The sequence below is a fragment of the Eutrigla gurnardus genome, assembly GCF_963514095.1.
Source record: "Eutrigla gurnardus genome assembly, contig: SCAFFOLD_59, whole genome shotgun sequence".
NCBI classification, from domain to species: Eukaryota; Metazoa; Chordata; class Actinopteri; order Perciformes; family Triglidae; genus Eutrigla; species Eutrigla gurnardus.
In genome coordinates this window covers 13,869-29,181 of record NW_028155512.1, presented here as the reverse complement: position 1 = coordinate 29,181, position 15,313 = coordinate 13,869, and the positions used below count along the sequence as shown (strand labels likewise).

The 15,313-nt window shown below is 45.5% G+C and overlaps 1 protein-coding gene across 1 annotated transcript; it reads left to right on the top strand.

Annotated features, from left to right (window-relative positions):
• Window positions 1–425: 425 nt before the first annotated feature.
• Window positions 426–8,068, top strand: LOC311010229 (uncharacterized protein; the record flags this gene model as incomplete). The annotated part of the gene is made up of 6 exons (XM_084040770.1): window positions 426–436; window positions 835–872; window positions 2,021–2,134; window positions 3,038–3,151; window positions 4,624–4,779; window positions 5,058–8,068. The coding sequence occupies 6 exons, from the start codon at window positions 426–428 to the stop codon at window positions 5,795–5,797; spliced, it is 1,173 nt and encodes a 390-aa protein (XP_083896896.1). The 3' UTR covers window positions 5,798–8,068.
• Between the last annotated feature and the right edge of the window lie 7,245 nt (window positions 8,069–15,313).

Here is a 15,313-nt window from a genome sequence, read left to right as displayed (position 1 = left end):
TAAACCATGTTAAATTCAAAGGTTCACTGCAAAAAATCTAAATCTTACCAAATACTTCTTATGTCTAGTCAAAATGTCTCATTTCTAAAATAAATCTATTTGCACTTAAAATAAAAAGCAAATGCTTGAAAAATGACTTCACTTGAAATTTTGCTTAAAAATGTCTAAAATTGCCTGAATGTCATCATGGTGATGTTTCTTAAGTGTAAAGATTTGTTAGGTAATATTTATTATTTATGAATAATATTTAGCCACTTCATTATCTTGTAATAAAACATGTGGTTTCAAGTTTAAATACACAGTTCATAATCCCTTTGATTGACTGAAATTAAGTCAAAGAGAGATGACTTACGCAGGTAGTGTTTATGGATTCTAATACAGTAAGTGTTGTGATTGGCCAAGGACATAGGCAGAAAGGCAGGAAGATGCAGCAGTGGTAGGAGAGTAAAGTTATGGAATAAGATATCACAATTTGGCCAAAAAATGACTCGGGCAATTATGCTATGAGGCTAACGATAAGCACATTATGTCCTCTATATCTTATCCCACGTTCAAACACATTAGAGTCATTCACGTTGGTATGTATTCATTGATTTGTTCTTTCATGTATTCATTAAGAGAAGGTCGCCAGCCCCAAAATATCCTGTGAGATGAGCGACGGCAGCAGCACTAACGTATCTGCACAGCTGCTGTGCTCCGCCGAGCCCAGAGGACCTCTAATGAAGTTTGAGTGGAGAACACATGGAAACCTGCAGCCTGGCCGACAGTTACAAATCTCTCTGGGGGCTGAACATGATGATGATACACTTGTAATGTGAGCAACCCTCTGAGCAGTGAAACAGCGACATTCACAGCAAAGGATTGCTACCCAGGTAAGATTTCACATTCAAAGAATGGCAGAAATTATTTGTGTTTCCCTCATAATCCATAAGAATATGGGAACAAATTAAATTTCTCTTACAAAAGGTTTTTTTTTTTAAAGGAAAACACCACCGCATTTCCATACTGAACTATGTTCTGCTCTGATGTTAGACGAGGTGATACATACCTCCCTCTCCTCTGTGCGTGCACTCAATGGCTCTTGCGCGCACTCCGCGCAGCGCTAATTTGCTAGCATGTAGCTTGTCCTAGTATATTCCTTAGGATCCAAAGGGGGGTGAAGTTAGAAGCGACCAAGCACTTCCACGTTGTCCCTATTTAAATACGGTTACGTGAGTAGTTACACGACCCAAGTTTGGTTACACAAAATGAAACATGCCAATTTTTCTAAGCGGATAACAAGGATAACTATATAGTATGGCGGAATAACAACTGGAAGCCCTTCGACGTCGGCGCAGTAATATCATCACTCCGCTCCCCCTCTTACTTCCGTCAATAGAACCTACGTGACCTGCACGCTGTCGCCTGCACTACCTTTAGTAGTTTGTGCACAGTTGAGGAAGCATCAGGTTGTAGTAAGATAGTTTGTGAACAATCAAACATCATGGTTATAACGTGCATCGTACAGGGTTGTGAAAACAAGCAGAAGGTATATAGTCCTGTCATATTTTGAGTGATGATATTACTGCGCCGACGTCGAAGTGCTTCCAGTTGTTATTCCGCCATACTATATAGATATCCTTGTTATCCGCTTAGAAAAATTGGCATGTTTCATTTTGTGTAACCAAACTTGGGTCGTGTAACTACTCACGTAACCGTATTTAAATAGGGACAACGTGGAAGTGCTTGGTCGCTTCTAACTTCACCCCCCTTTGGATCCTAAGGAATATACTGGGACAAGCTACATGCTAGTAAATTAGCGCTGCGCGGAGTGCGCGCAAGAGCCATTGAGTGCACGCACAGAGGAGAGGGAGGTATGTATCACCTCGTCTAAGATCAGAGCAGAACATAGTTCAGTATGGAAATGCGGTGGTGTTTTCCTTTAAGAGAAATTGCGCAACATACTGCTTGAATGTTGTTTTAGAACTGAAAAATGTACCTAAAGGTTGCTGTGAGTTTCACTTCTGTTCTTTCTGTGCAGACAGTTCATTTGGAGGCAAGATTGCCGACATCGTTGTAGGTGTTTTAGGTGTAGGTGCCCTGATTGTCAGCATCGTGGTTCTGGCCGTAGTGTTCTACAAACTCCGCCGTAAAGGTAAATATTAAAAAGTTCACACCTAAACAGGAGAAATTTCAGCAACTAGTTGATATACAATAATACAGACATTGATATCTACAGTACATATTCAGTTATGAGTAATTGGTTATTAATAAGCTCTGCATTGGGCAAGTTTATTTATTTATAGATCAAAAGTTCAACCAGTATCTATAGAAAGCCATTTATGTGTGACTGTAATCTTCCCTGTTTATAAACAGGTTTCTAGCTTATTTTTTGCTTATGTATTGTCTCTTCCTGTTTCCCAGTGCAAGTTGAGATACACAAATATGATCGCCGATGAATTGGCCGGATTGTCTCGTGTTTCTTTGTGTGATTTCCTGCCAGAATTGACGCGTTCGCTCGCGGCACGCGCAAAAGATAGAGCAGACGCCGAAACAATCGCTTCACGGCGCGGGACGCCGGCGCCTATTCGCGGCGCTTCCGCGGCCGGTGTGAACCAGGCATTAGAAAGCACTCAGAGAGCACTCGCCTCCGAGCCCGCACAACCCTATAAACTAAAAAGAGCAAATACAAAATAATAAGTAATAATAATGTGTTTTCTCCTCCTCCTCACTCTCTCCTCAGTGTCAAACGGAGCCTCCCCTGTCCGGCTGTATTCATTCAAAATCCGGGAACATGTGGGTGTTTATTTGCGCCGTAGAACAAACCGCCCTGAAACAATTAAAATAACATTTCATTCGTCTGATTCACTGCTTAGCTTCGTTGCCCTGCTTTCATTTACTACGTAGCTCGCTCTACCGCCAAATTTATAGCTACGTGTTCACAAACAGCAGCTGTCCAATTAAACGTATTCTATCTTTTAATGGGTTTTACTCAAAGGTCATCATCTAAGAATTCTTTTGGTCATGTTCTTGTCTTTCTGGCAACTTGCTGTTTCAGGATCAGATAAGAATAAAGCTCAGAGTGACGAAGATGAGTCTCTTCTTCGGAGCCCGGATGAAGCTGCTAGCAGTCGCAGAGGAGACAGCGATTCATGCCCCAGTTCTGGAAAAGGTAAAGGCTGCTCAGTGTTTTTATGCTATAACAGCAGAGAATCCTGGCTTACAAGCAAATTCATACAAAAAAAAAGAAGATTTTCTGATAATGGTGAAAGAGCATTGTCATTTTCTCTCTGATTTGTTATTATTTACTAAAACCAAAATGTCTTATCGTATATGCCTCAACAAGATCTCTGGAAGTGGAAAAAAAAAAGTTTTAACAAGTAACTAATGTAATAATATAAACAAATCTTGTCCTTTTATCTTCTCACTTTGCCTTCTTATGGTTTACATACGTATCCATGACGTGCACTTATATTGTATTTTGGTGGGTGTTTGGTTAGGCCTGTTCAATTAATCGATTTTATATCGTAATCGCGATTATGTACTTAGGACAATGTTAAAAACGTGAAAATCGTAATATCGATTTTTAAAAAAGTTAAAGTTCTGCACTTTATTGATTCATTTTTGTTTAATGGACACACCTTAAGATACATGTGAAAGTGAGGTTTTTCTCTTAATCCCAAAGGGATTGTTTTTTGTTTGTTTGTTTGTTTACAAGAGGTCTACAAGAAGATAACATGGAGCAAAGCCAGATGACAAAAGTTCATTAATTGTTCTTTATATTAATCCCTTGACACTACAGGTTACTAACAGCACTCGTCGTTATCTACTGTTTTATTTGACTGTTTTCTAAAATGTCTGTGTGGTTTAAAGAATAGACAATAACACAGATGAGCGTTAAGAAAAGTGCCATCATTGTACCATTCTGCATCTCAATTAAATTAAATGATATATTTATAGTGTCATAACACAAGAGAAGTAATCTCAGGACACTTTACACATTGAGCAGGACTAGCACACGCTCATGATTTTCACTATAATATGCTTTATCATTAGGTTTCTGTTTTGGCCCTACAAGGAAAATAAGTGGGCACTCCTGGATTAGACCTTGGAGCAGTTTTCCTGTTTCTCTATTCTCACTTTTTGTCTTTTGTAACTTTACAGAAACCACAAGGTGAGATGATGATGAAGTATTTCAACCAGCTGAAACATGAGCATTAGATTTCAGCATGTTGATTTGATCACTTGTAGCTTTAAAATTAAAGGGCGTGGCCGTTTCATTTGACCTCTGGTGACTCTTCATCGCCTGCGTGCGCGTTGGAGATAAAAGCAAGGAAGCACTCTGAGAGACCACGCCTGCAAAGCTACATGTTACAGAATGTTTGCAGAAGCTCAAGAGAAACCTCAGATATTAGATATGATATTAATGCACTCTGTGATGCAGTCCATGTTAAAAAAGTTGATCATCTTATCAACATCACATCTTGCTCTTTAAAAGTATAACATGTAGGAAGTTGATCTCCTCATGTATTGATTCAGTACTGATTGTTATTAAGGTTGTACATTGTTCTACTGGTTTCTTTAGACTGCTTCTGCATGGTTGAATCATTTCTTTATTTCCCTTCTTCCGTGTGTCCGGTTTAGGATATTATCATTCCCCTCAGAGTTTTGGGTTGACTCCTCTGGGGAAGGATTATGCGATTGATGACAATGGCGATGCAGACCAACATAGAACACCTAGGAAAAGGTTGTTCTTCAGTAAGTCTGATCAGAAAGTGTCCATCACTCCTGAACATCCAGGTTAGGAACCTGAAATGAAAAAATAAATGACTGTATGTTGGAAAACACCTGTTGACAAATCAAGCTGAGTCACATGTTATAATCTGAAGGAGTAGCTATTTGATTCACTTGAGTGCTTACTTTAATGCAGCTGTGTGTTACTTGGGAAATGGCTTTTTTACCACCGCTCATTTTCTGCACCTCAATGTAGTAATATGATGACTAATTGATTTTAAAACTGCCTCTAAACAATTAAAGCCTCTGCAAATTGTTAGCAGTCATCTTACTGTCTGTTTCAGAGCCAAAGAAGGAGGCAGAGGAGGATGAGGATGCACACTCTGCTCCTGCAGGAGAGGATGAGAAAGCACACTCTGTTCCTGCAGGTGAGGATGAGGAAGCACTCTCTGCTCCTGCAGGTGAGGATGAGGAAGCACTCTCTGCTCCTGCAGGTGAGGATGAGGAAGCACTCTCTGCTCCTGCAGGTGAGGATGAGGAAGCACTCTCTGCTCCTGCAGGTGAGGATGAGGAAGCACTCTCTGCTCCTGCAGGTGAGGATGAGGAAGCACACTCTGCTCCTGCAGGTGAGGATGAGGAAGCACTTTCTGCTCCTGCCGGTGCTTCTCCTGCTGCTCAGCCACCTTCCCTTTTGGCTGAAAGTCCTCCAAGAAAGGCACCTGAGGACAGCGCTGGTGAACACAAGGATGACACCAACTCAGGTCAGGTCACCACAGAGGAAAATTACTCTTTGCACAAAAAAGAAACACATGAGTCAGATGACAAACCTGACACTATTACTGACCAGAAAGGTTCAAAAACATCGCTGCAGGGCCCCACACCAACACCACCAGACAACAGCACCACCCTTCAAGAGTCCCCACACACTGCACGTTCACACCCAGATGGGGAAGAAGAGCTCAAGCCCAGCCGTGACTCAGACGAAGGGGCGGGGCAGTCGGATAAAGGCGAAAGCGAAACTGTGGGATGCGACCCCGGAGAAGAACAGCCAGGCAGCGAGAGCTGCAGTGAGGATGAAGGATAAAGTCGTTGACTAGCCTTCATGCAGCCTGGCAAACTGAAAGAAGATTTGGGAAGGAAGCAGATAATGAAAGTGCATCTATAAATACAGAGATGAAGGCAGAGCGGATAGAGCATGGATGAATATCAACGTTCAGATGCAGGAGAGACGGACATACACTAAGACTAACTGACAGTTATTATTATTATGAGGTTGAAAACAGATGGGTGGTCATCTTTCCCTGTTACCTGTTTAGTTTTTAATGTAACAGTTTAAATGAATTCAAATGAATATTAATCAAATATTTTATAGCACTAACGACTTCATTTTAAAGTTATATTTTTATTGTTTGTCTTTCATAGGTGTTTAATGTATGCTTTTTAAAGAATCACACAATTATGAACACTAATTTAGATTTTATATCAATTGAACACTTATTTTATAAATATATTATGAGCTTATCATAAGAGACACTTTTTGATGTAGTATAAGCTTAGTTGGTCAGCCTGTGAATATTTATTCCTTCATACATTTTTAAAATGACTAACTGAGGAAGGAAGCAGACAATTATTATTATTTTGAGGTTGAAAACAGACGGGTGGACATCTATCTATGGTGTCTGTTTCATTTTTAATTAACAGTTTAAATGAATTCAAATTAATATTGATCAAATATTATATTGCACTAATGGCTGCATTTTAAAGTTATTTTTTATTGTTTGTCTTTTAAACCCATGGGTGCTTTATGTATGCTTTTTTAAAAGAATCACCCAGTTATGAACACTAATTTAGATTTTATATCAATTGAACAACACTAATTTTATAAATGTATGATGAGCTTATCATAAGGGGCACTTTTTGATGTAGTATAAGCTTAGTTTGAATATTTATTTCTTCATGCATTTTTAAAATGTTTCAAGCATCCCTTCTTTTTTATTGAGACCAGCTAATGCTAATCATTGCTGTGATCACTTTTTAAATATTTTGCTTGGCTCAGGATATGTTTGATCCTTGATTGTGACACTACAGCTCCATTGTACTTGGATTTTGGGAAGCAACTGTAAGAATGCGTTTGTGTCAGTAGGGGGCAGTGTTTATTAGCACTTACCTCTAGTCATGAACTGATTTTAGAAATGAGAAATTAGCTTTTGAATGTCTAACCATCTTAACACAGAGAATTGAAGGACATCCTCAGCTATTGAGGCAAACCTAACAAACACACCATTGGAAAATGTGAGAGTGTGGCTTTACAGGAATTGATTGCAGCACATTTGTCTAAAGTCGAAAATCTGATATCACTCTGAGTTCCCGGAGGCCAGGGTGTTTGTGATGAGTTGTATACATGCAGTGTCTGGGACTGTGCCGTCTGCATAATTGAAGGTGAACTCAGTGAAAAAGCTGCCACGGTAAACCGTCTGTCATGCAAAAGCAGGTTTTGCCCACTGCTGGATGACAGACGGTGTGGATTTCTCCAGGTATACTGGTCCGGCCCATGTGAGAAAGTCTCGCATGATTAGTTTAACCTCTGAGTCACAGAGGAGTCTGTGATCTGCTACCAGCTGACCTGCGGGGTTCAGGCCACGAGCAGGGGGAATGAACACTATCGTATTACTGTGATCACAACAAATACCAAGAGTAGAGTATTGAATTATTTGTGGGGAATCGGGGCTCTGCCTCTGACGCGGGTCACAGTGTGGTTCCACTGAGACACCGCTGATGTATTGATGGCAGCGGGGAAGCTCCCATCTCGGCTCAGAGTCGTGGTTTCACCATCACCATTTTTTTTTTTTTTGTGAAAGAAAAATTAAATGTGACAATGGCAGGAAATGCGTGAAGAGTTGGGAGTTCTTGTTTCCTCTCCCACATCATAAAGTGACATTAAACTGTGAAATGTTCCTTCAGATAAAAAATAAATTACACGTTTTCCCTTCAATTGTTTCAGTCCTTTTGTTGTTGGCCTTGTTGCAACAGGAGAGAAGGAGAAAAATGGGCCACCCTCCAGAACGGCCTTTTCGAGTTGATTAGCATGCTGGGTTGTTTAAATTGCTTCCTGGAGGGCTGATGTGAAATCGAACAATATCCTCTGGCTTTAGAGACTAGCCCCATAGCTTCTTAAAAAAAAAAAAATGTTATATAAAAAAAAAACGCAGAGTTAGGACAGACCTTGGCACCGCTCCGCTAAGGAAGCTGAGCCCGGGGAGGCCAGGGCCCGGTTTCCTTCTTAGCCTTCTTAAAGCCTTCTTAACGCTACGTCATTCGTAACCCCTACTTAGAGTTCCTACTGAACATTTCGTGTGTTTCCCGAAACGTTCTTTGCTATGAATCTCTTTCGTACGTCATACGTTGGTAAGGGCGGTCTGTACGAACGACGTAAGGAGTGTTTCTGAAGAAGACTCCTAAGAGACCGTTCGGGAACCACGACTATAGAGGTAAAACCTTTGGTAAGTCATAACGTAGGGGTCTTCGTAGCGCGCTAAGAGTGGACGTTATCGGGAAACCGGGCCCAGGTCATGGTAGGTCAGGACAAATCAATTAATATCAGCTCAATCAAGGTTCTTGGCTCTTTGGCCCATGCTTTACTGTGACAGTGCAACCGGGGAACCCACTGTGATTATGTGGATACATTATTAAGTGTGGATGAGACATTATATCCATCCATCCATCCATCCATTTTCTTCCGCTTATCCAGTACCGGGTCGCGGGGGCAGCTGCCTGAGCAGGGACGCCCAGACTTCCCTCTCCCCGGACACTTCCCCTAGCTCCTCCGGGAGGACCCCAAGGCGTTCCCAGGCCAGCCGGGTGACATAGTCACTCCAGCGTGTCCTGGGTCTTCCTCGGGGTCTCCTCCCGGTGGGGCATGCCTGGAACACCTCCCGAGGGAGGCGTCCAGGGGGCATCCGATGCAGATGCCCGAGCCACCTCAACTGGCTCCTCTCGATGTGGAGGAGCAGCGGCTCTACTCCGAGCTCCCCCCGTGTGACGGAGCTCCTCACCCTATCTCTAAGGGAGCGCCCCGCCACCCTGCGGAGGAAGCTCATTTCGGCCGCTTGTATCCGGGATCTTATTCTTTCGGTCATGACCCAAAGTTCATGACCATAGGTGAGGGTAGGAACGTAGATTGACCGGTAAACCGAGAGCTTCGCCTTTCGGCTTAGCTCTCTCTTTACCACGATGGACCGATACAGCGACCGCATTACTGCAGCCGCTGCACCGATCCGCCTGTCAATCTCGCGTTCCATCCTTCCCTCACTCGTGAACAAGACCCCAAGATACTTAAACTCCTCCACTTGAGGCAGGAACTCCCCCCCGACCTGGAGGGAGCAAGCCACCTTTTTCCGGTCGAGAACCATGGCCTCAGATTTGGAGGTGCTAATCCTCATCCCGGCTGCTTCACACTCGGCTGCAAACCGCTCCAGGACATGCTGGAGGTCCTGGCTCGAAGGAGCCAACAAGACCACATCGTCCGCAAAAAGCAGGGATGAAATCCAGTGGCTCCCGAACCAGATCCCCTCCGGCCCACGGCTGCGCCTAGAAATCCTGTCCATAAAAATAATGAACAGGACCGGTGACAAAGGGCAGCCCTGCCGGAGTCCAACATGCACCTGGAACAGGTCTGACTTACTGCCGGCAATGCGAACCAAGCTCCTGCTCCGGTCATACAGGGACCGAACAGCCCTTAGCAGAGGGCCCCCGACCCCGTACTCCCGAAGTACCTCCCACAGAATGCCACGAGGGACACGGTCGAATGCCTTCTCCAAGTCCACAAAACACATGTGGACTGGTTGGGCAAACTCCCATGAACCCTCAAGCACCCTGCGGAGGGTATAGAGCTGGTCCAGTGTTCCACGGCCAGGACGAAAACCGCATTGTTCCTCCTGAATCCGAGGTTCGACTATCGGCCTAATTCTCCTCTCCAGCACCCTGGAATAGACTTTCCCGGGGAGGCTGAGAAGTGTGATCCCCCGATAGTTGGAACACACCCTCCGGTCCCCCTTTTTGAATAGAGGGACCACCACCCCGGTCTGCCAGTCCAGAGGCACTGTCCCCAACTGCCACGCGATGTTGCAGAGACGTGTCAACCAAGACAGCCCCACAACATCCAGAGACTTGAGGTACTCAGGGTGGATCTCATCCACCCCCGGTGCCTTGCCACCGGGGAGCTTCTTAACTACCTCGGTGACTTCAGCCCGTGTAATGGGTGGATGAACCTCTGAGTCTCCAGCCTCTGCTTCCCCAATGGGAGACGTGTCAGTGGGGTTGAGGAGATCCTCGAAGTATTCCTTCCACCGCCCGACGATATCCCCAGTCGAAGTCAGCAGCTCCCCACCTCCACCGTAAACAGTGTTGGTGGAGGGCTGCTTCCCCTTCCTAAGGCGCCGGATGGTTTGCCAGAATTTCCTCGAGGCCGACCGATAGTCCTCCTCCATGGCCTCCCCGAACTCTTCCCAGACCCGAACTTTTGCTTCAGCGACCGCCCGTGCTGCAGCACGCTTGGCCTGCCGGTACCCATCAGCTGCCTCGGGAGTCCCCCGAGCCAACCAGGTTCGGTAGGACTCCTTCTTCAGCTTGACAGCATCCCTTACTTCCGGTGTCCACCACCGGGTTCGGGGATTGCCACCACGACAGGCACCGGAGACCTTACGGCCACAGCTTCGAACAGCCGCGTCAACAATGGAGGCAGAGAACAAGGTCCATTCGGACTCAATGTCCCCAGCCTCCCTCGGGATCTGGTCAAAGCTCTCCCGGAGGTGGGAGTTGAAGACCTCCCTGACAGAGGGTTCCACCAGACGTTCCCAGCAGACCCTCACAACGCGTTTAGGTCTGCCAAGTCTGTCCAGCTTCCAGCGGATCCAACTCACCACCAGGTGGTGATCAGTTGACAGCTCAGCCCCTCTCTTCACCCGAGTGTCCAAAACATACGGCCGGAGGTCAGATGACACAACCACGAAGTCGATCATTGACCTCCGGCCTAGGGTGTCCTGGTGCCATGTGCACTGATGGACACCCTTATGTTTGAACATGGTGTTCGTTATGGACAAACCGTGACCAGCACAGAAGTCCAATAACAGAACCCCACTCGGGTTCTGATCGGGGAGGCCGTCCCTCCCAATCACGCCCCTCCAGGTAACACTGTCGTTGCCCACGTGAGCGTTGAAGTCCCCCAGTAAAACAATGGAGTCCCCGGTTGGAGCACTCTCAAGTACCCCTCCCAAGGACTCCAAGAAGGCCGGGTACTCTGCACTGCCGTTTGGCCCATAGGCCGAAACAACAGTGAGAGACCTATCCCCGACCCGAAGGCGCAGGGAAACGACCCTCTCGTTCACCGGGGAAAACTCCAACACATGGCGGCCGAGCTGGGGGGCTATGAGCAAGCCCACACCAGCTCGGCGCCTTTCACCGCGGGCAACTCCAGAGTAGAAGAGAGTCCAGCCTCTCTCAAGGAGTTGGGTTCCAGAGCCCAGACTGTGCGTGGAGGTGAGCCCGACTACCTGTAGCCGGTAGCGCTCTACCTCCCGCACTAGCTCAGGCTCTTTACCCCCCAGTGAGGTGACATTCCATGTCCCCATGGCTAGAGTCACCGTCCGGGGATTGGGTCGCCGGGGCACCCGCCCAGGACAGCCACCCAAATCCCACCGCACCGGCCCCTTCTGAACCCTCCTGCGGGTGGTGGGCCTACAGGAGGGCGGGCCCACGTCGCTCTTTCGGGCTGTGCCCGGCCGGGTCCCGTGGGCACAGACCCGGCCACCAGGCGCTCGCCTGCGAGCCCCAACCCCGGGCCTGGCTCCAGGGTGGGGCCCCGGTGACGCCAATCCGGGCGACGTGAACGTCCTCGATTTTAGCTTCTTCATTAAGGGCTTTGGAACCGCTCTTAGTCTGACCTGTCACCTAGGACCTGTTTGCCTTGGGAGACCCTACCAGGGGCATTAAGCCCCGGACAACATAGCTCCTAGGATCATTCAGGTGCTCAAACCCCTCCACCACGATAAGGTGTCGGTTCAAGGAGGGGGGGCGAGACATTATAATGAAATAATATTCCTTTCCTGTCTATATAAAATACCTTTATTAAGGCCTGTGTAGGGGCTACAGCCCCACGATTCTCGGATGTGACTTCTCAACAAACGAAAGATGAACTATTCACCTTTAAAAGATATACAGACTAAGGTCCCCTCATAGCAGATGAGTAAACATTCTCCTTCAGACTACTTGGAGGAAGTGTGAGTCCTCTTTATGGCTCGGTTAGAGTATTTACGAACCCTTAAATCAGAGCATCTACAAGATCTCCACGCACCCCCGAACAAGGAGGACCAGACCTTCAGAGTCACCAGACTTTGAGGCACCTAAACACATCTGGAAACTGATTAACACCTTTGTTTGACAGAGAGCCTCGATTGAAGTATAAAGGATAACACCATATCTCTTCCTCACCATTTGCTCCCAAGGCATGGTGAAGACCCCTTCCTCCCCTCTTGGGAGTCATAAACTAATGACCTGGTCTGCTGGCATGCAGAGAGAGGTCACATGAACTCTGCAGGAAATCATGTTCACATTTTGACCAATTCAAGAAAAGGATGAGATATGTGTTTAATATTAGTTTAAAACCATCCATAATAATCATTGAGGAATTATAAGCATACTGGCGAACGTTCCGTTGTTCTACGCCGAAGAACAGAGAAGTTACCAAAATTGCTAAAAATGAACATGATCATTGTAATGGACATAACTACTGCACTCACGCAGTCAGACGAAAATATGTTTGCTCATTAATCTGCCCGCATCACCAAGGACAAAATGCTTAAGTTACCAAACTTGTTTGGGCTAGCTTGATAGGTTTGCATTGTATGTGTTGGATCCTTTGAACTCTACCAAAAATGATTTGTACAGAGAAATGTTTACAGTTCATGTTTTATTTGTTCATTCTTTGTGCCAACTTTGACCATAACGGCGAGATGGTGTTCAAATGTTCTAGTCATAGGATTGCATTTCGTTTTGTTTAACAGTTTAAATCACAAAGATTTCAGACTGTAACTTGAACGGGTCCCTCATGGACACGCCCCCTCGGTCAGCATAAAAGCTGCGTGTCACAGACACCAGTAGCGAGCTTTGCGCGTTCTTCCCTCAAAGCTTCTGGCGTCCGGGCGGTCTGCCCTCCTGGCTTTGCCCCCCCGGCTCTGGCCTCCCCGCTCGTGCCACCAGGCGCTGGCCATCCGGTCTTCTCTTACCTCTACTTTTCTTAGTTCCCAATTTTTACTCCTTTTATTAGAGTAATTCGCTCGTCGTTAGATTCCTCATTTTTGTATTTTTAGTTTTCCTTTTTACGCAAGTCTTTTGATCAATGCTAGTTCAACCAGCGGCTGCAAGATTTGGCATATTGACTAACGTTTATACCTAAGCCACCCGGCCGAACTCAAGGAGAAGACAGCTGTTTAACTAAGACGGATTACGGCAAAGACGGACGCCCGCCACGAAACTACCGCAGATCGGCGCTAACGGTTCCCTCGGTCCACGGCAAGGAAGATCCCTCCGGGTCTACGTCACCGACAGGAACAGCGACCGCTTGGAGTTTCAGTAAACCGAGAATAAGCGTCCCAAAGTAAGACCGAATCCGCATTCAACAGTAATGACCGAGTTGCAGGGTGAAACTAAGTATAGCGTCTGTTAATATCTAATATCTGTGAGGTCACTTATCCCATTATTCACCTTTTCCTCTTACTAAGGAGCCCAAATTCTTAGGAAGAACACACTCGCCTTTATCGCCAAACGTGCTAGATGAGCTGTTAATCACATTTCAGTTATATTTCTGGCATTGTATTGGTGTTTTGTTTATTACATCTGTTATTGCTTTATTCACTTTTGTTTAATCTCTAGTTAATCAATAAATTCACCTAAAGCATAAAGTCGTTGTCCGTGGATATTTCTTCTGTGCAGAATACAAAGATCCCTATTTCAAGAACTTATGATCTAAGGAATGAGACTGATTTATTAAAAGACGTTGATTAATTGTGAATTAAGGAATAAGTGGTCATTAGAGTCATTAACGTGAATTCTATAAAGTTCTGTCTGACCAACAGATGGTGCCCCTTTTACGAGTGCAGGTATTAGAATTGTAGATTAATATACATTGATTTACATATTTTAATATCGTAAGTTCCTTGCATACACAGTTTACGTAGGTACCACTAGGCATTAACCCTTATCATCCTACATATATTATGGTGCCGGCCGTGCGAGGCTGATTTAAATCATTGTGTCTGCAACAAAGTCATATAAACGGACAACTGTAACATTTAACGGCGAAAGACTAGTCTAATTCTTCCCCCCTCCTTTCTTTTCTCCTCTTCTTGTCCTGTGCGCTACACGTGTATATCACGTGATCATAAAGTCGCGTGTAAACACGCCGGCTTCCCAGCTGTGTGAGCACTGTCAAAAAAATGACCGATTGTTGCATTGTTGAATGCTAAACGTATAGCGTCGCCGTACGCTCTGAAATAACGCCTTCTACACGTTACGTCCTCCGCGATGTTCCGGGCTCGTAATCGTGTCCTGTTTTGAATAGATTTTGCTGCGAGTTTCCAGGACTTCTAATTCAAATCAGAGACTTCCAAGCTTCTAGACCAGACTAGCTCACTGGTCGGAAACAACTGTGTATCACACAGTGGAAGTAAAAACGTTGCCAATAACACGCGCTCACGCGAAGCGCCCCTGTACGTTCTTAAAAGAGAAAACCTATTTAACACATTAAATTCTCCGCGATGTTCCGGGTCTTTTATCGTGTTCTGCTTTGATTATATGCTGCTGCGAGTTTCCAGAGCATTTTAAATTAAACCAGAGAACCCAGGTTCCCTCTGAAACGGAACGCTAACAGAGACCGCTGCTTAGGGTCCCCGTAACATCACTGCACGTTTATTTGTAACAAGGCCATTTGGCACACTAAAGTTATCGCGACGTTCCGATAACTTCACTGAGTCCTGTCTTAACTAAACTCCGCTGCGAGTCTCCAGGGTCTTTAAGTTAATTCAGAAAACCTCCTGTCCTTTGAGCAGCCTAGCTAAGCTGACAGAGACAGCCGTCCTCACGGCGGAAGTGAAACAAACCGGTCGCCGAGGCAACGACCTCAAATAGCGTCCCGTCAGCTGTTGATACCTTTAAAGAGAACCCGCTAAAAACGTTAGAAGTAAACCAAACTTTATGACGATAAAGCGTGTGACTGTGCTTCTGAGTACTTCTGTCGTTAGCCGCCGAGCTAACTTTTCTAGCCGCTGTGCTAATCTGCTGTGTGTTGGTGCTAATCTGTAACATGAAACGGCCCAGGGCTACAAAATACGTCACTTCCTGCCCCAACTCTTCTTCGACTGCGGTCAAAGGAGAAACAGCTCCCCTGCCGGTTGCCCTCGCAACTGCAGTCAAAATAAATGAGCTCCCTCTGCTGGTTGCTTAAGCAACTATACTAGAACACAAGAGCGCCCTAAAGGCTTTTCTTGTAACTACATTCGAATAAAAGTAGAGCTCCCTCTACTGGCTGTTTTGGTGATTGAGTTTGGTT